Here is a 20,047-nt window from a genome sequence, read left to right on the forward strand (position 1 = left end):
AGGTGCAATAAGATACAGTTTCCTAACCAATATAAGTAATAAGAATTGATGATGCACAACTCACCCTGTGTTGAGGAAAGGTGGACACATGATCACCACCCCCCACATTCATCTCAGTCTCTTCTAGGCACAGGTCTGAATCTGATCCTGACCTGTGAGCTCTCTCCTGTTAACAAACCATTCATTACTAAGAAATCCCTGCAAAATTATACTCAGAACAATTATTCAGAGTGGAATTTATACACTCAGATTTTTCATTTCATTTTTTACAACATTTCTGAAAAGAATAAAACTTTTGTAAATTAAAACAAAGTTAATTCAGTAGCTAATTTAAACAGTAGTTTATTCCTAAAACTAAATCACAGATATTACAAACAAATTAACTAGTAATATAGTTTCTTGCAGTACTGATTTATTCTTGTTCAAGTTTGCAAAAATAAGCAACCAGGACACAAACAACAATGACATACTTGTGTGTAAGTGACACAACTGTAGTAATGCAAAGAATTTTGAAAATGCAAAAATGTATTATGGGCTCACACTCTTAAGCCCAAAAAATCAATTCAGCACACAGCCAAATTCAGAAGTATGCAACATTGATATTGGATTTTTCTGGTATCTTTCCCTTTTATACTCTGTAACAGGGCAAATTTATTGTACTTTGTTGTTATGTTCCCCTTTCTAATATAGCCATCCAATATTTAATTTGAGTAAAGCTATTTTACAACTTTATTTAAAGAAATGATTAGAATAAATGCAATTAAATTCTGTCCAAACTTGGATTGAATACTCATAATTAGTTGTTCAATTATCTTTCCACATAAAAGGATTATTCCAAACGTAATGCTCCAATTTGATTCATCAACCTGAGGATACACATCGTGTCAGGAACAATCACAGAAGACTTTATAGTAGGCAACTACTTTTTAACATGCAGCCCCTCAGTTTTCTTTCCATTTTCCCGATTGTAGGGTTTTACGGTTCTCCTGATTACTTGGCAACACTGAGTTCAGATTTTTTCGTGATTGACTAGCAGAAACAGACAACATGTTAGAATTAACAATCATTGAGTTCAAAAACCCAACACATAACCCTATTATTATCATTTTCTCAATGAACTGATATCCTTAGGAAAAGAATAACTGTTAGTGTTTCGTTTTGAAGAAGTCAAAACACCTATATAAGAAGCACAATCACCTGTCAACACGTCAACAATAGCCTCTTCATGAGTATTCAAAACTGAGGCTAGTTTGGCATTTTCTGCTTCGATCATGTCCAACTGATTATAGAGGTCATGTAGATTACTAGATAAGCCAAATTGCACTTTACCCTCACATTTACAACAGATTAAAAACTAAAACAAACTTGTATTACAACAACAAAAAATACAATACAAATACTAAGAACCCGATTAACAGTGACTTAACAAGTTTGTTTACATCGGCAGACAATTCACTCAGCTGGAACTTTTGTCAACAAATCAGTATATGTACTGCAAAAATCGGCTGCAATATTGTTTCTAATAGTTTAAACTGTTCCCGAGAGGTAGCAGCACAATGCAGAGGCAGTAGAACCCACCAAAACTAATCTCATAGGTCAGCGAAATGAGACATATACACCAGCCGTAAAGTGCCTGTGATTTGTCCACTGCCTGTGAAAGGGATTAAACCTTTTAATTTTTTTAGTCAATAAGACACATTTCAAAACAATATATTATGAATTCAAATTCTACTTATATAGAAATTATATTAATATATTAATTTGTATAATAACTTCTGTAGGCAATAAAGTAATGTTAAAACAGTTTAAAGTATTTTTCCTCTAAGCTGGAAGTAACTCTCGTAAGCAAGTTCTCGCATTTTAAAATTTCTCGAAGGTTAATGTGAAAAAAGCAATTACAAGAACATGGACTACTAATCTTATCTCATTCTGAATAGATGAAATTGGATTTTAAACTGGTACAGGTGGCATACTCATTGCACTAAAAGGCAATTATGAGGTTAAAGGCCGACCGACTGTGATTTGATTTGATTTGACCTGGCAAATCATGAATTTAATGTTATTAACACATTCACTGCGTAAGTATTCTCTATTAATGTCCATTTATATATTTATATTAGGGTTTTTCATGATTTATTAAGTTTTCTACACTTTAAATAATTGCCTTTGCATTAAATTTCAATGTATATAACTGATCAGCCCCTCTAGAATTTTATATTTTACTGATCGGTACTATCTTGAGGGATGTTTTTCTTTCGTTGACATCAGCCCGGGCTAACCTAACCTAACCTAACCTAACCTGATTGGGCACTCGTCTCAACCCAATAACAACTAATTAATTTTTAGCTCGAAATTAAGAAAAACATTATTCATTTGGGTCAAAATTCTGCTCATTTCAGTTTTATTTTTTCATTTACATTTCCAAAGATAGCGCCGCATCCGATGACGTCATCACAAGGTTGAATCATGGTCAGAAAATGTCACTTGACGCCTGATGCGGATGTACAAAATGGAAATATTGCTCTGCGCGTGATCAGTTGTTCCATTTTTTATGTTCTACAACTTCGTTATTTCTCATTTTCTCCCCTTCAAACCTTAAACTGTTTTGTTCTGTACGACGATTCCAATAAGTTAATAACACAAAACTCGCATTTTGCCGTTCCGGTAGTTAATTTCACAATTACCCACTAAAAAATTATAGGTAGAGTAATCACTTCACTGTCTGTTTACATGATTTTACAACAAATTAAAAACAAGTATAAACAATGTTTTAAAATTTCTAAATTTCTATAAATCTTAGAATTAATTAGAAAAATGTATGATTATTTTATTTATTTGTATTTAATGTATTTTATTATCAAAAACATTTATTCCAAAACTCTTCTTTTCGTCCCAGATGCAAAATCTGTATTTATGGAGTATACAGATTGCAAAAATTTATAAGACTCTAGGGTTTTAGCATGCTATGGGAAATCTATAAACAAAAGGGAAATTCTGACTGTCACTTTTAGAGTTAAAGTAGTGGGTTTTTGTACCTGAGTGAGTTGCTCAGTGGTGGTGAGCAGCCTGGCCAGGGGCGTACAGCAGACTGGCAGAGTCTCCAACAGGGTGGGGCGGGCATGAGTCAGCAGGGGCTTCATGTACCGTACATCCAGATCCCCCCACACCTTGGCCAGCCACGCCTTGTCGTGTGATCCTGCACCGCTCCGAGCACCTGCACCTGGCTCCTCCTGTACCCACACAACACAATAACATCATGTACTGTACGTCGAGGTCTCCCCTACACCTTGGCCAGCCACGCCTAGTGATGTGATCCCGCACTGCATCGAGCACATGTACCTGGCTCCTCCTGTACCCACACAACACAATAACATCATGTACTGTACATCGAGGTCTCCCCTACACCTTGGGCAGCCACGCCTTGTGATGTGATCCCGCACTGCTTCGAGCACCTGTACCTGGCTCCTCCTGTACCCACACAACACAATAACATCATGTACTGTACGTCGAGGTCTCCCCTACACCTTGGCCAGCCACGCCTTGTGATGTGATCCCGCACTGCTTCGAGCACCTGTACCTGGCTCCTCCTGTACCCACATAACACAATAACATCATGTACTGTACATTGAGGTCCCTCCACACCTTGAAATTAATTTCAATAGAAGTTTACACCATTCTGACCCTTTAAATAAAGGTTAATTATCTAATAATAGAAATTATCTCAAATTGGTCCCATAAAAATATGAATAATTTTCAAATGAGTTTTAGACGTATCAATTAAAATAAGGTGACATGTCCAACAAGGGGCCTATTATATCTAATAAGATGATACAATCCTGTATTACATAATAAAATATTAAATTTTCTTTTATTTATATAGTTTTTATATTTAATGTCACTTAATAGTGCCAATTTTGCTGCTCTTATGCAATTAAAACAAGATATAAAATAATGTGCATTTAATGAAAGATATATATGACCAATAAAATAAATAATAATAACAGGGAATGCAATAAGTAAATACTTACAAATTTCATTTACATAAATATTAAAAAATCTCCTGGGTAATTAGAGTATAACGATGAAACTGATTCCTAATATTTTGAATCCAATCTTTCATTTCAGGGTTACAATCTTTTTACAATAAACTTCAATACCTAGTTTGAATTCTGTTTGTTTGTTAAAACTTTGTTTTATTGTTTTATGTGTTTATGTTTACTCTAAAAAACCATTTATATAAGTTTTATAAACATATACATTTTGATTACATGTCAAAATAATCTAGATTATTGCCAAATAACTTATAATCTAATTTATGATATCTTTACTAACTACCTGACTTAAAATTCAAGTAGTCCCAATGAAATTTTAACTTGAATGACAAATATATTTGTAAACATATATAAGAAGGCAGAAGAATGATTATTTACATAAAGAAAATAAGAATCTTCTAAACATTCATTATTGTAATAGAAAGATGGTTATTTTACAATAATGCTAATGTTAATGGTGACCATACTAACATTACAAACAAATCATTGTACCCATCCACCTGTGTTTTACCAACCCATCACCATGTTAGTTGTTCTGTGAGATAATATGTGTACAATATTATTTTAAACACCGTCCCCTGTAATGATTAATATGCCTAAAATATTTGAAGGAAAAGAGATAAAACTAACCTCAATTGTGAAATTTTGCCATTAATTTGTAATATATCATAATACATTTTTTAAGTTGGCCTAACCCTTCCTCTACAAACATTAGATCCTCCTTCTCTCTATATAGTCTAATACTACTCGACATGGCAGTGAAAGGTTTAACTATATTATGACTGGGAAATACAGATCTTAAGAACTCTATAACAGTATAGATATCTGCCTGGTACTATAATTATCTTACTATGTTGAACATTCTTGATATTTTCAAATTCCTGATATGACAGTAAGAAATTAAACCCTCATCATTATCAAATTAAACCCTCACACAGATGGAAGCCACCCGCTTAACACTGCTTACCAAAAATTGTATAAATCCAGATTACTAATTCAAACAAACTGTCAAGACTGTTAACACTTTTCCCATTCCATCCACAGTTTTTACCATTCAATAAATCTGCCAAAAACTCAAACTGTAAAAAGTCATGTCAAAATTTGTTTTTGACTCAGGTATTATGAAATGTATATGTTCATCAAAGTCAAAGCGTTTATTTGTCAATCAACAATAAAATACATTGCATGACAAAGGTCAATACACATTTAATAAAAAGAACAACAATGTATCTTAATTACTTAATATTAATGGGACATCAAATAATCTCTAACAGAGTAATACTCCCTATCAATTAAACAACACTTAAGTTTAGATTTGAATTTAGGTACCACTTCTTCGGAATAGCAATTCTAACGGGAGATGGTTAAATAATTTAACCGAAGAGTAATACAACTGTCTTTCAAAAAATGATGTACGGTGCTTTGGAGTTGGCAAACGGAAAGATTTTCTTAAGTTGTAATATTTATATAGATCAGAGGTAAAAATATGCATGTTTTTCCTTAGAAAGGTTAAGGTCTCAAGGATGTATAGGCACGGGAATGTACGTACTTTGTTGGTTCGGAAGCACCCCCTACATGATTGGTTTCTAGCTAACCCTAACACAATCCTGAGAGATTTCTTTTGAAGCCAAAAAATGTATTGTGTCCTGGTATTTTCAGATCCCCAAATAGGCAGTCCGTAGGTAAGGTGTGGGTAAATTTATCCATAATATCCAGCCAAAAGAATATCTCTATTAGCAAAATGGGACAGTCGACGCAATACAAAGATTCCGCTGCCCAATTTGCTACATACACTGTCAATATGAAGACAAAATTTCAGGCTAGAATCTAAAGTCAAGCCCAGAAAATTTGTGTACTCTGACGATTCAATAACAGAATTCCCAATAATAATGGACGAATCACTATCACAGCTCGTAGGAGCTCTAATATGAAAATCGAGAAAAGTTGTTTTTGCAGTGTTCACAGTAAGATGATTATCCTCCAGCCATTGAAGCAGACAACTACCCTGTACGAACATATCACACTCCAGGTTTTCTCTAGCTTGGTATGACATATTGACAGACGTAACGTCCGCAAAGAGACACAAATTACCTATACCTACACTAGACAAGATGTCATTGACAAATAACAGAAATAGGATGGAGCCAAGGACAGAGCCTTGGGGCACGCCTGATTTTACTGTTTCTACAGAGGATAATCGATAACTCAAACAACCAGAATCGTTAACAAATGGAATTTAAACCACCTGGCTTTGGCCCAACAAAAATGAAGAGACCCAGTCAAATGAGCTTCGCCTTATTCCAAGGTTGTAAAGTTTACACAATAAGAGCTTATGATTAACAACATCGAACGCTTTGTGAAGGTCCAAGAAAATGCCAAAGGTATGCTGACGCTTATCCAAAGCCACGGAAACATGATTAATGAAGTCAAACACGGCATCAAGTGTTGAGAAACCCTTTCTGAAGCCAAATATGTGTTTCAAAAAATACATTGTTTTGGGACAAAAAAGATAGTAAACGAATGAGGTACAACTTCTCTAAGACTTTGGAAAAAGTTGATAAGACAGATATTGGCCTGTAGTTTTCCATGTCATGCGGGCTTCCTTTTTTGAGTAATGGTTTAACTACTGCTTGCTTTAGAATGCATGGGAAAACACCACTTTCGAAGGTAGCGTTCGCTATGTGGGCCAAGGGAAAAGCCAATTGCTCTGCAACGTCTTTAAGAAAATTAGAAGAAATACCATCAGATCCTACGGAATGGCCAGGCTTTAAGGATCTTATTACTGAGGTCACTTCCTGGACACTTGTTGGTTTCAGAAAACTCTTCCGGACTTTGCACCCAGCGACTACCACCTGTTTGCAGCAATGAAGACCTGTTTTGCAATGCATCACTTTAATGAAGACATGGAACTGTGGGAGGGTGTGACTACCTGGTAGAAGTCTCAGGCGGTAGAATTTTATAACACTGGAATTTCAAAACTTGTTTACTGCTATGATAAGTGCCTAAATTTGTATGGTGACTATCTTGAAAAACAGTATTTTAGCGTCACTTTCAAATGTATATAATACAATTTTTTTTCTTGTACTTTGTTTTTATTTATAAAACGTAATCTTCTTTCTAGATAACCTCAGTACATTGTGTACTCAATAACATTTTTTCTATTTTAAGTACAACTTTAGTGGGTTACTCGTCATGGGTAAATGATTTGTTAATTTTAGTGCATGCTTAACCTTATTATTTTAAATTTTGACAACTGAAGAAGAGGTCAGAATGAAATTCTAGAAACGCAGTGTTCTATATTTTTAGTATATAATGATGGCAAATTTCCAAAATCCTGTTTTTTTTCTTTTTTGTGATGTGAAAGTTAACATTAACATTTTAGAAGAACCACCATTTTGGAATTGGTACATTTATCTTTAAAATTTTAGCCATAAATAAATGTAATAAAATAAATAGCCTTACCAAATTGCAGGTGCATTACTCTTATTTAAAGTGTGTTGTAGATTTATGTCACACACACACAGATTGACCACTAAAATTTATAGTTTACATATTTAACATATTTCTTTTATTTATGTATATGTTGGGCTGGACCCAAGGGAAAAATCTCCTAAATTATCCAACAAGAGTTGGAAAACATCCTATGTACATTTACAAGAAACAAGTTTCAGTTTTACACTAAGTGTCACTGCCATTTCCAAAGTCATATGTATTAATTGCTCAGCCATATCTTGTAAATTTGCAAGCTTTTAGAAACGGATGAAATAGACTATTTTTAACACAAACAAAAAAGTACATGATATATTTACAACATTTACAAGGGTTATAATTTGTACAATATACGAATATGAATTATTATCTATGACTAACTTCCTAACCACTTTACTTGATCATAAATATTCATGACCCATAATTAAGAAATAAACATATTTATAGAAATTTAATGTATATACATTTTATATACAACACAAGTTTCTGAGATACAAGAACAGATCTAACATTGTATTGTAGGCCCTGAAATTGTTCATTTCACTGTCACCACTTGCCTACTGTTAACATAATAATTATGTGGAATAGATACTTTTGTGTAGTACTAAAGAACTAATCTTGTCATTGATAATGTTTTCTTCACATATTTCTCTGATAAACTCAAGAAAAATTTTTGCTTTAACAATGTTAGTCACACCAAAGAGAATATAAACAATATTCCTACAAAACTTTACCACTTGGCTACAAACAATAAAAACTATCACATTTCGCTTAAAAATAACTAATTTATAGTGTTGCTATGCAACAGAAAGCATTATAGTAACAATATTCTTTTTTTCTATCTAAACACGCAATTATCAGTACACATGAACCACACATTTGATCGCTACATTAGTTGTCAGAAGAAAATATCATCCATCATAAATCATAGACAAAAGAAAAAACAATACCAAAACAACCATGTGTCAATAGTTTGAAACCTACCGAATGTAACAGTTCTGTCAAAATATTGGTGTCACCGATGCCACAGCACTCAACAAAGGGTTTTAAATATAAAAAAAACATTAACAATTAATATAATTTTTTTGGATATATACAATAGCGATATAATCAATATTTTTTAGACTAAAATATTATGTAGGCAGAAATATTTATTCATTATAAAATGTATAAATGCACTTCTGGTATTTTTTTAAACAACCAATTCAATTTAGTTTCATTAAATTTTTAATTTTTGTAAATAAACACTTTTACACTTTCTCTTGTAAAAAATATATTATTAACAATGAACCATTTGAATAAATAATAGTATTTTGGACATTTGCCATCATTATGTTACAAAAATACAGGGTTTGTCCGGAAAGTCTGGAAGGACTGATTTTCTTTCGCCGAGACTGTACTTCGGAGCGTGCATGCACCGACTGGATTCGATAGAGGGCGTTCCTAGCTAACGAACAAGCGGTTGGTCAGTTGTCTCCGAGCACCTGAAGAGTCAGGACAGGCATTTTCACGTGACTCCTGTGAGTGGTGCAAGCCGAAAATGCAGCGTTCGTTAGAAAAGAGGTACACGATTAGATTCAGTGTGAAACTTGGTAAATCTGCGACAGAGACATTTGATATAATCAAGCAGGCTTACCCAGATGTTGCTTTAGGAAGAAGTGGTGTGTTTCGGTGGCACCAGGTCTTTTTGGAGGGCCGGGAAGAGGTCCCTCATGAAGACCGTGCTGGAAGACCTTCGACAAACACCGACAATGTGACTCGTGTGCGCAAAGTTTTGAACTCAGACCGTCGACTAAGTATTCGTTTAATTGCACAGATGTTACATTTACCGAAATCTGTGGTTCATGAAATTGTGACGGAGCATTTGAACATGCGCAAAGTGTGTGCGAAGATGGTCCCAAAAGTGCTCACTGGCGACCAGAAATTGCAGCTCACACCGCCATTCTTGTGAACAGCTACCTGACCAAGGCCGGCATCCCAACTCTTCCACAGCCGCCCTACAGCCCAGATGTGGCCCCCACAGACTTTTTTTGTTTTCTCGCTTGAAAAGGCAAGCATTTTGAGACGACAGAGGGGATCCAAGCAGCTTGCACCGCGGCTCTCAAGGCTATTCCGGAAAATGCCTTCCGTGACGCCTTCAATGCTTGGAAATCGCGCTGGCAGCGCTGCATCGACGCAGAAGGAGCCTTGTAAGTTTTTAAAGAATTGAAACGATTTGCTCAATACATTTTTTTTAATCGACTCAGTCCTATTACTTTCTGGACAAACCCTGTACAACACTAAAGTTTGAAGATTAGAATCTATTTTATTCAGGTGCTGGAAACTTAACTCAGTCTCCCGCCCTCTCTGGTATGTGCATTATTTGCGCAGTACACCTATACTGAAGTCTTATGATAAGTGGTTTTCTACCACTCTGGACTCTCAGCTAAATGCTTGACTTTTTTATATACTACTTGTTCTGAACATTGTCATTTAACTTTGGTAAGTTAATTGCCATAAAGCGATCTGTGCTTCCTTAACCATATTAACCATAGCACACGTCTACTACGTATCTCGTTATTGTTCATCATGTGGTAGTGTTGTGATTAGTTTGAAATATTTATCTTGTTTTATAATAAAATGTAATTAAACTTTTCAGTATAGTTATATTTTACAGTGAAATTGAAATTTATTTGAAATAAACAATTTTATTAATATATATATATATATATATATATATATATATATATATAATATATATATATATTATCAATAAATATGCTAATTTTAAGTAAAATGTCCTGTTTTATACTTCTTTTTGCTTTTATCTTTTATAATTTATAATAAAAATTAGCTTACCAAGGAAATTTTTTTTATTTGTCTTGGCATTATAGAAAAGTTAATGGATTTATTAGTGGCGTGCAAAGGGTTAAACATGAACAAGAGGATAGAATCCAATTCTTATAGTGTTTATAAGGTAAATATACTGTAGACTATGTTTTCTAGATTTGAGACATACAGATTTGAGAGCTGGCAAGTCAGTCATTGTATCAGGGTAATGGTAATATAAACTGTTGTTTCTACCCCTTCTCATTTATTCCATCACACTGCAATTATCTAATATGCAGTTATGAATCGCTACGGGAACATAAGAATTTGCATTATACTAAACTGATGATGTTTTTTTTACTGTACCAACAGACTTTACTATACTGAAATACAATTCTACAACATCATTGTGACAACTCTATTTGACCTGAAAATGTTATCCAAAAAAGGTTGCTTCTCTAATAGTTAAAATTAGAAGGACTCAATTGTATTAGGCTTAAGTTCCTCATTACTATGTACTTAAGAGGGGAGAACTGAGCTTAAATTTAACTGAAATATTATTTACCTGCAACATCCTATACAATTAAATAAATGTCAACAATTTCAAAATGAGCTATCAACAAATCTACCTAACACTCTTAAGTACTGTATTTAATCAACACACCAAGTATAAAATAAATTGGAACAAGAAAATATACATCCGAAAAAATGCACACAAGCCACAGGCAATATATAAAGTACATACCTGGCCGACCTGTCCAAAGGAGTTGTATGAAGCCTGTGAGAGAGAGAGAGAGAAGGGGAGCAAGGAAGGTGAGGGAGGGGAGAAGAGAACGGTTTGATCAGTTCTTTCATTCAAACAATTAATTATGAGAAAAGGCTGTATGTTAAGATATACAAATTATTTAAAAAAAATCACTATTACCAACAATTAGCATGCTAGTAAAATAGAGTTTCAGCAACAATACAGGGTGCATTATTAAAGTAATGAGCATTTTCCGGAAAATCAGATTTATTCATCCGATTGGTACAAATGGTTAAAATTCTTCAAAATAGTCTCCTCCTGCATCAATACACCTGCCGAGACAATTCTGCCACGCCTGGAAAGCACCCTGGAACTCCTCGACTGGAATTTCTCAGGAACCTTGTAACTTCAGCTTGGATGGTCTCCACCAACTCCTAATGCTTTCCCTTCAGGCTCCCTCTTTAGTCAGGGGAACAAAAAAAGTCACACGAAGTTATGACAGGGCTGTACGGAGGGTAGGGCACCACGGGACATGGGAGTCTTATTCTGGGTCAGGTAGTTGGTTACAATGAAGGCCATATGGTTGGGGGCATTGTCGTAGTGGAACTTGAAGATATCTTTGATGTCAGGCCGGACGCACGTGATCCGGCATTTCAGTCTCTTGAGCACCTCCAGGTAAAAGGCTGTGTTGACAATTTGTCCTTGCAGTACAAACTGAAAATGGACGATTCCTCGGATGTCAAAGAAGACAATTAGCATTGTTTTGATAGAAGACTTGCTCATGCATGCTTTTTTTGGGTTTGGGAGAAGATTGTGTGTGCCACTCGGAGCTCTGCCTTTTGGATTCTGGATCGTACTTGAACTTCCAGGATTCATCCCCGGTTAGAGACAGAAAAAGCCTGGATCATTTCTAATCAATTCAACAATTCTTTACTGCGCAAAACTCGAAACCTCTTTCTACACTTCCATTAACACCTTCAGTACAAGCTTCGCACAGACCTTTTGCATCTGAAAATCCTCAGTCACTATCCCATGTACCGCTAATGTTTACAAGTTCAGGGTGTCAGCGATTACAAGTTCAGGGTGTCAGCGATTACCTGGATACTTAACCGATGGTCTGAACTCAAAACTTTGTATACACTTTGGATGTTTTTATCGGTTCAGGCGGTTGTTGGGCATCCAGAACAAGGCTTGTCGGTGACCTGCTCCCGGCCCTCCTTCGAGGCTTTTGCACCACTTTCCGCATTGAGATCTCAAAATGAATTCCTCCTTAAAGGTCTCTTGAAGCATTTGATAACTTTCCGTTGCATTCTTCCCAAGCCGAACACAAAACATGATCGCGTGCTGCTGTTCAAGCGAGCGCTCCATTGCGCCGTGACAGAATCGAAAAACAGACTTCATGCAAAGACACGTCCTACCACTCCTACTGCTCGGAGCAAACTGAGAACGGGTGTCTTTGGAGACGCAGAACCCCCACCACATTGGTCGACCGGTCCGAACGCACTGCGATGGATAGTCACATCACAATAAAATCATGCTCATTACTTTCATAATGTACCCTGTATTAACAAAAACTTTAAGGAAAATAGGTCTTGTAAAAACGTGACAAAGGAATATTCTTCGCAAATCAGTGTCAGTATATTTAACTATTTAACTTTTCTTGACATTTTTTTCTTATTAAATCTCTTATTCTATTGGTGAATCATAGTTTGATAGTATTTTATTTAATTATTCCTGTCTGTGCTTTGGACAATAATTAAAACATGTCAATTTTATACTATTAATACACCTTTGTTTTGTGTTTTCCATTTAATTTTTGTCAAATTTTGAAGAGTAAGGTCACCTTTAACATTAACATTCATACATGATAATACTTTGTGTTTACGTTTATAATATTGCACCATCTACAGATAGATTTTATACAGTATAGACAACTAAATAAATTGTTTTGTACATATTGTTGTAATATCTCAGGAAAAATCCTACACACATTCTTACTTCATTAATGACACCTGTTATGCTTATAGACATAAAACATTAATGTGCCATTTCATTAAAACGTTGTAGTATGTATTTATTAAATTAAATATCATAACAGTAACTATGTAATAACAAATAACTTTATAACACTGATTTAATATTTAGCTGCTATATATTTACTCTCTAGCAATATTTCATCTCCTAACATCTTTTCAAGAGCTAATAAGAAAACATTATTTACAAAAAAGTAACAAACATAAACATAATCATATAATAATTAAACAGATTTTAGCTTACACACAAGAATTCAAATAATTTAATATTTTAAGTTTTGTTAATTTAAAAGAAAATATTTACAATAAATCAATAACCCATACCTTAGATTTAGTCCATCAGGATACAGTCAACTCTCGATTATTTGTGGTAATCAATGGCAAGTCTTCCACACTTCCAAGTAACCCAAAAGCACATTTAAACATTATGTCCTCTCTTATCTACAAATGCTGCATGGCAGTTCTTTATCTAATATTTATTATTAGTATTATTATAACACAATTTAAATAAAAAGGAAATCAAATTGCCAAAAACTTATGCTTGATTGTTTTTAATTTCCATTGACCATAAAATAATGTTTTATTGTTGCTGATTTTTTTACCCCAGTTTGCAACACATTTTATCCGCCCCCGGAAAATTGGGAGTTGACTGTACTTATTAGAACACTCTGGTGAGCTACTCCTAAGTGGTTGATTTTAAGTTTATGTGAATTTTGAATTAAGTTAATAGACTTTTAAGAAAAACACTCATCAAATTTTTTGTCATGCTTCATTGTAAGATGACAGAGGGTGAAGAGGGTTAAGCACATAATATTAAACTGTAATAGATACATGAAAAATCAAAACAATCATTATATGTCATTAAATAATACCCCCACGATAAGACACCTTTACATGAATAGATTTATCTGTAAATGTGATCTCTGTACCTAATGTTTGTCTGTCTGTATCTTGTCTAATTGCAAACAGCCAAGGCGGCCTTAAATATCAACCTGATCTAAAAAATAACAAAAAAGTTCCAAATTGTATTTTCATTCTTGGATTTTTGTAAGTATACTTTCAATTTATGCAGGTTTTATATTATTACTTATAACATTTAACACTGTTATTTTTGTGCAAATTCTACTTCAATTTTCTTTCTCTACGACTTAATTGAGTTAAATTAAATTCAATTCAGAGTACATTTTTCAAAAGCAAATACAGATGATATTGTACCATTCAAGAATTTGTTTCAAATTAATTTCACTTCAATACAGATAATGAAAAGAGAACAAACATCTTTAGTTGTAGTAGTTGTTTTTTAAATTATTGATCTTATAGTTCAGTCAGTTATTATTGTTAGTGGTAATACTAATACTAGTATTAATTCATACAAATTAACAATGCATCTATTAACTATGTCTTTGTATGTATTAGTTTCTTAATAATATTTATTATTGTTGTACATGATTATAAAATAGTGATTACCGATATTTATTGAAGTAAAATAGCAAAGTAACAGACTAAGGAATGCTATGGAAGGAATATGGTTTTGTCTATTTTTAGAATAAATGGAGTTCAAGAAATTGATTTGTCAAATGTACCAATTAATATGTACTCTTTGATATTTGAAAGAAAACAATTTCTTAGTTAACCCTTTTAGTGCTAAGGGGTCTGGCGCATTGCCATAACCAAGAGTGCTAAGCATTTTAGTGCATAAATGCAGAGTTTTAGTAAATTCCTTACTACTTCCTTATTTGATGTCATATCTTGTTACTTGTTTTTTTGTAGTGAAGATAAATAACCAATAAACGGAAATAAATACAAAAAATACATTTTTATATATTTGGATTGTTATAAAATAAATTGTAAATTTTTTGTATAAAAATTTATTTTATTTTTTCACTTTGGATTAAAATTTTAGTATGTAAACAATTTTATATTATTTTTCTGATGCTACCATCGGAAAGAGCAACTAAAAGCAAACAAATTCCATATATTTTATTTTATTTTTACAAAACAAATAAGAAGTGTGGATGAAATATAAAATATGTGGTCCGCGCCAAATTTTGCCCTACATGTAATGTTTGAAATGCTTAAGAGAAAATTCAATACACTTACTATTATTAGCATAAATACTTTACTAACTTTATTATTATTTATAAAAGAAGAAATTCAAGCACAGTTAACAGTTTTTTTACCTAAATAATTGTTTTATTCAGTAATAAAACTATAAAAAAGTGAAGTAATTTGGCTTACCCTTTCTTATTGAATGACCACTGGATGCATACTGTTGGATTACACTGTGAAGTTACTGTTCATAAACATTAAATTACTCAAATAAAAAGTATAATAACGATATTTACATATTTACACTGCACATAATGTGACTCAGGTTCATTGTTCACAAGTGTGACGCTGGATACACTTAGGGTGCAGTCCTTTGTCACACTTCACGCAAACAAACACTGATCGCCGTTTGCTCCTTTCTGTACTGCATGCCTTACATAGTCTTTGCATCCTTCCTGGTAATTTTTTTATTCCAAATAATGGTCTTGTTGGCTGATTGATAGGACCAGGATTCATCGCACTTTTATGAAGCAGCCACTCATTTCCAAGCTCATGGACAATTGCCTCGGTATATTTTAGACGCGACATGGGATTTCCTGGTTTCACATTGTCCTTATATAGAATGTAAGAGTTGAGAATCATTCTTCCCATTATACTAAAAACCACTTTCTTCCATAGCTTGACTGTTCGACGTTCATCTAAATATGCATAAACCATCATATCAGAAACATCAATTCCTCCCATGTACTTGTTGTACTCAAGTATTACATCTGGCTTTTGAATGATTTCCTCTTCTCTCTGGTGTCTCACTTTCCGCCTCACTTCAGTCATGGTTGCTTTTGATGACGTTGAAAGCAATAATACCTGCTTCTTTTGACTCTTTTTATCTCGGTGTCCACATAAAAGCATGTAACCGTTTTTGAAAAATTTTGTGACACCAACAGGAAATTTTGATTTGAGACCATCAGGGATCCCTTTCCTATTCATTCTAATGGTTGAGGTGTAATAAATTCCAAGATTATACAGTTTTTCTGCCAATGATATGGATGCGAAAAAGTTGTCTGTAAAGATATGAAACCCTTTATTCAAATAATTACCTATTGTCATGAGTTTTTTTACAACGACATATCCAAGGCCAAACTCCCGTTGCTCTTGTTTCTCTTCATTACTGACACGAGCTCCTTTGTATACATAAAATGCAAGAACATAATTGACAACAGAGTCGCACAACATCCAAACTTTTACACCCCAGTGGTGGTGTTGCTTTTTTGGCATATACTGCTGTAATACAGTATGGGATTTTGTCCCAATGAGAGACTCATCAATAGATAGCTGCTCATGAGGAGTATAGTAATGCCTAAAGAGAATGTTTGCGTGATCAACAAGGGGCTGAAATTTTCCACATGGATCGTTTGGGTTTTGGGCCAATACATCATTATTGACAATGTGGAAAAACCGTAAAATCAATTGAAATCTGTCACGTGGAAACATCTGTCTGAACCAAGGTGTTGATGTAGATGGCAAAGTGGACCAGTAAGAAAATATTGTCGGTTTCCTTACAATGCCCATATTGATAATGCATGCAATAAAAGCTTTCATTTCTTGAAGTGTCACAGGGAGCCATTTTTTTCACTCTTGAATTGTCTTTATATTCAGTGCTGTGTAAAAGTTGAGTAGCATACCTGTTGGTTTCCCTTACAAAACTGAGCAAGAGTATCTGTGTAAAAAAAAGATTAAAATACGAGATTGGGGGTGAATCAGATGGTGGCATATGCTTTGGACCTGGCAGTTCTTGAAACCTAACTGGACCAAGGGGGAAATCATCATCAGGTCCAACTTCTACCCAAACATCTTCAGTGTCACTTCCTTGGTCAGAATAATTGTTTAGGCCTACATTAGGTGGATTATTTATAAACACAGGAGGTCTATTATCTTCAGAAGGAACATTATTTACATTATTATCAAATGTATAACTATCATTTGTTTCAAATAGGCTGCTACTTGAACCTTGATCAGTTAGGCCTAAGTCTATTTTATCTGATGGGGTCACATTTCTTTTTTTTAAAGGCAAGGACTTACCAGATTTCCGTATTTTACGTTTTTGGGGGGTTGATGATACAATACAATCACTTAAAAATTCTGAATCCGATGATTGGGATGGTTCATAGTCTTTGTCTTCGTGAGAATCGTCAATTTCACTTGAAGAGGATTTGTGAATATCTTCATCAGATGTTGGGATTTCGTCACTTTCCACATCATTTTGCTCATAAAAACTAAATGGTTCACTTATAAATGAAGAATCACTGATAAATCTGCTGCTTTCATTGTCCAGAACATCTTCAAGAACATTCCGTAATAACTCATCATCACATGCAATGTTCTTATTAGGCATAGTTTATAACTTAGTAAAATACAATATACACGGAAAACACAAATGAAAAATGAAGTAATGGAATGATTTGTAATAGTAATGAAGTAGTATTTCACAATTAGAACACAAGTTAATGGATAAAATAAGAGAAAACAGAGTACACAAAGCACAGCGTCAGTTCGCTTGCAACGTAAACATCCGAACTAACCTCCTTTTTATTTCACGTCAAAGACGTATAAACAGCTGGTTGTCGGCAATCAAATATACAAATATCGTTACTCTATAGCTTTTGGATGAACTGTCATCGTTTTCAGCCAATGAATTGCATAAACTGAACCAATATATATATAAAAATATGCTGCGTCTACGACGTAGACGCTAGCACTTTTAGACATAAACGCAGCGTCTACGATGTAGAAGCTGTAGCACTAAAAGGGTTAATTGAGATCAAACTTTACATAATTTTAAATCCTAAACCAAGAGTTAATTTAAAATCACATTATTAAATATTTATTAGTAGCCGATTCTTTGAAATTTTTGAACTATATTACTGGAAACTCAGCTGTTAAATTAGCATGACAATAAGCAATATATTGATTTATTGATATACTGAAATTCTTATTTTCCAATACTATGCTATTTACCCTCACTCAGCACAATAATTTATAATGAGCAAGACTTTTTAGTTTTACATTAGTTTTTTTTACATTTTTAGCTGTAAAATAAATAGTTAATATTAAAAAATAACTTACTAAATCGAATACAGTGAAATGGTTATGAATAAAAGAATATCTACATTTATGTTTTCTTTGGATCTCACCATTAAACATTGATTATTTGTTATTATATACAGGCTAATAAGAGCCAAAAACAATCCAATGAGTATTATCAAACAAATTTCAATTTTTTCTTTAGTGAAAAAATATCAATAGATAAAATATAATGAATATGTATAAGTACTTTATAATTCAGAAAATAACAAAACTAGGTTAAATTTTTACTTTTGTAACGTTTTCAAAATGAATAATATTAGAGGTGAAATATCTACAAGAGAAATCTATGTCAACTGCCAGTGGCCACATGCTTTATACACTACTGTATTGTACTTACACTACGTGGTCCAGTGTATGGCAGCATCTCCACCTCCTCCTCCACTCCCACTCTGTAAAACATTTGCATTAATTTAAACAGTTCACACATCTATCAATATAGATGTAGCTTATTTATTATTGTTAATACGGCCATTCAAGATTGCGAATGATGATTTCAGCTCCAATTCACCTTCCACTTAGTGTAAAATCTGAAATCTGATGCTGTCGCATGCATGACTCCTGAAATCTGAAATTAACGTCCCTCTGAAGAGATAAAAAGTCGGTGATGAAGAAGCTCTACCCAAACTCTTTGCATTGTTTTGACATCAGAGACACCTTTAGACACTGCAATGAGCGGAAGGTGAATTGGAGCTGAACTTATCATTTGCATTGAATCAACTCTTCCCAACATAGCTATGTGTAGAAAATACGGTTGCTCCACCGTGCGTTGGGATTGCACTCAAATGTGCACTTAATGAGACAAAAAAATATCCATTCATCTAGATTTCACTTGATTTTTTAGTCCAGGTCAGTTAGGTTGGTGCCAAAACAATTTTAAAGATTCCATGTAAAAATGTCATATAGAGCTTCGTTGTCTTCGACTTTTTGGATCTCTTCAGATGGACGTTGACTCCAGATTCCAGGAGTCAAGTCCATGACAGTGGCAGATTTCAGACACTGCACTAAGCAGAGAGTGAATTGGAGCTGAATTCATCATTCGCAAATATAAATATACACACACACACACACACACACACACAGCAGACCCACCCACGCTTCGCTCTAGTTTGGTTATTATACAACTAATATTATGTATAAATTATGCATTATTATGTATTATGTATTAAATTCAAGTACAATAAATAATAAGTAAATAATATCAAAATTCTTTATTGCTTACATATATATGAATTCAATTTTATCAATCAAATATGAAAAGGTTGATTTTGGTAAACAAACGTGTGCTGTTGCATAGTCTAGGTGGATTCAAATTACGTAAGGGAATTATCAGTTTTCAACCGAATACTGTGAGGTGGTATTTCTAGTATATCCATGCAGAAATGGAGGTAACAACTACTGTACCTGGAAGTTAATTTTATCAACATTTTGCAGCAGCTAAAATCGAACACTTACTAAGCCAATTTTGTTTGAAGTAATTATTCAGTATAGCTGGGAAGACCTTTTCGACCAATTCTTGTTTTGTCTTGACAAAAGTGCAGAAATCATCTGGCAATTCAATGCATAGTGTATTTGGATGTGGTCCTATTCTACCGTTACCAACATCCAGCAATTGTTCAGAAGATATTTTTGCCGATGGATTGTTTTGCAATTGCACTCGCATGTTGATGGTCAACTGAACTGTTTTGACACTTCACCATAAAGATTATTGTTTTAAACATGCATTATAA

General features: G+C 33.8%; 1 protein-coding gene across 13 annotated transcripts in view; it reads right to left on the reverse strand.

Moving 5' to 3' along the window:
* Positions 1 to 20,047, reverse strand: part of LOC124362831 (sodium/hydrogen exchanger 7) — a 108,620-nt gene that overhangs the window by 18,817 nt on the left and 69,756 nt on the right. For 12 of the 13 annotated variants that reach the window (XR_006922502.1, XR_006922503.1, XR_006922504.1 and 9 more), the window contains exons 11-14: positions 18,658 to 18,709; positions 11,095 to 11,127; positions 3,036 to 3,230; positions 65 to 166 (exon numbers count right to left, since the gene is read on the reverse strand). Coding sequence is in view for 10 of the 13 variants with exons in the window: in XM_046817677.1 (XP_046673633.1) it covers positions 65 to 166; positions 3,036 to 3,230; positions 11,095 to 11,127; positions 18,658 to 18,709 (382 nt within the window). In the remaining 3 variants the exon portion in view is untranslated. The remainder of the gene's footprint in view (positions 1 to 64; positions 167 to 3,035; positions 3,231 to 11,094; positions 11,128 to 18,657; positions 18,710 to 20,047) is intronic. The other variant, XM_046817668.1, reaches the window with a different exon arrangement.

The sequence above is a fragment of the Homalodisca vitripennis genome, chromosome 5 (genome assembly GCF_021130785.1).
Source record: "Homalodisca vitripennis isolate AUS2020 chromosome 5, UT_GWSS_2.1, whole genome shotgun sequence".
Classification (NCBI taxonomy): Eukaryota; Metazoa; Arthropoda; class Insecta; order Hemiptera; family Cicadellidae; genus Homalodisca; species Homalodisca vitripennis.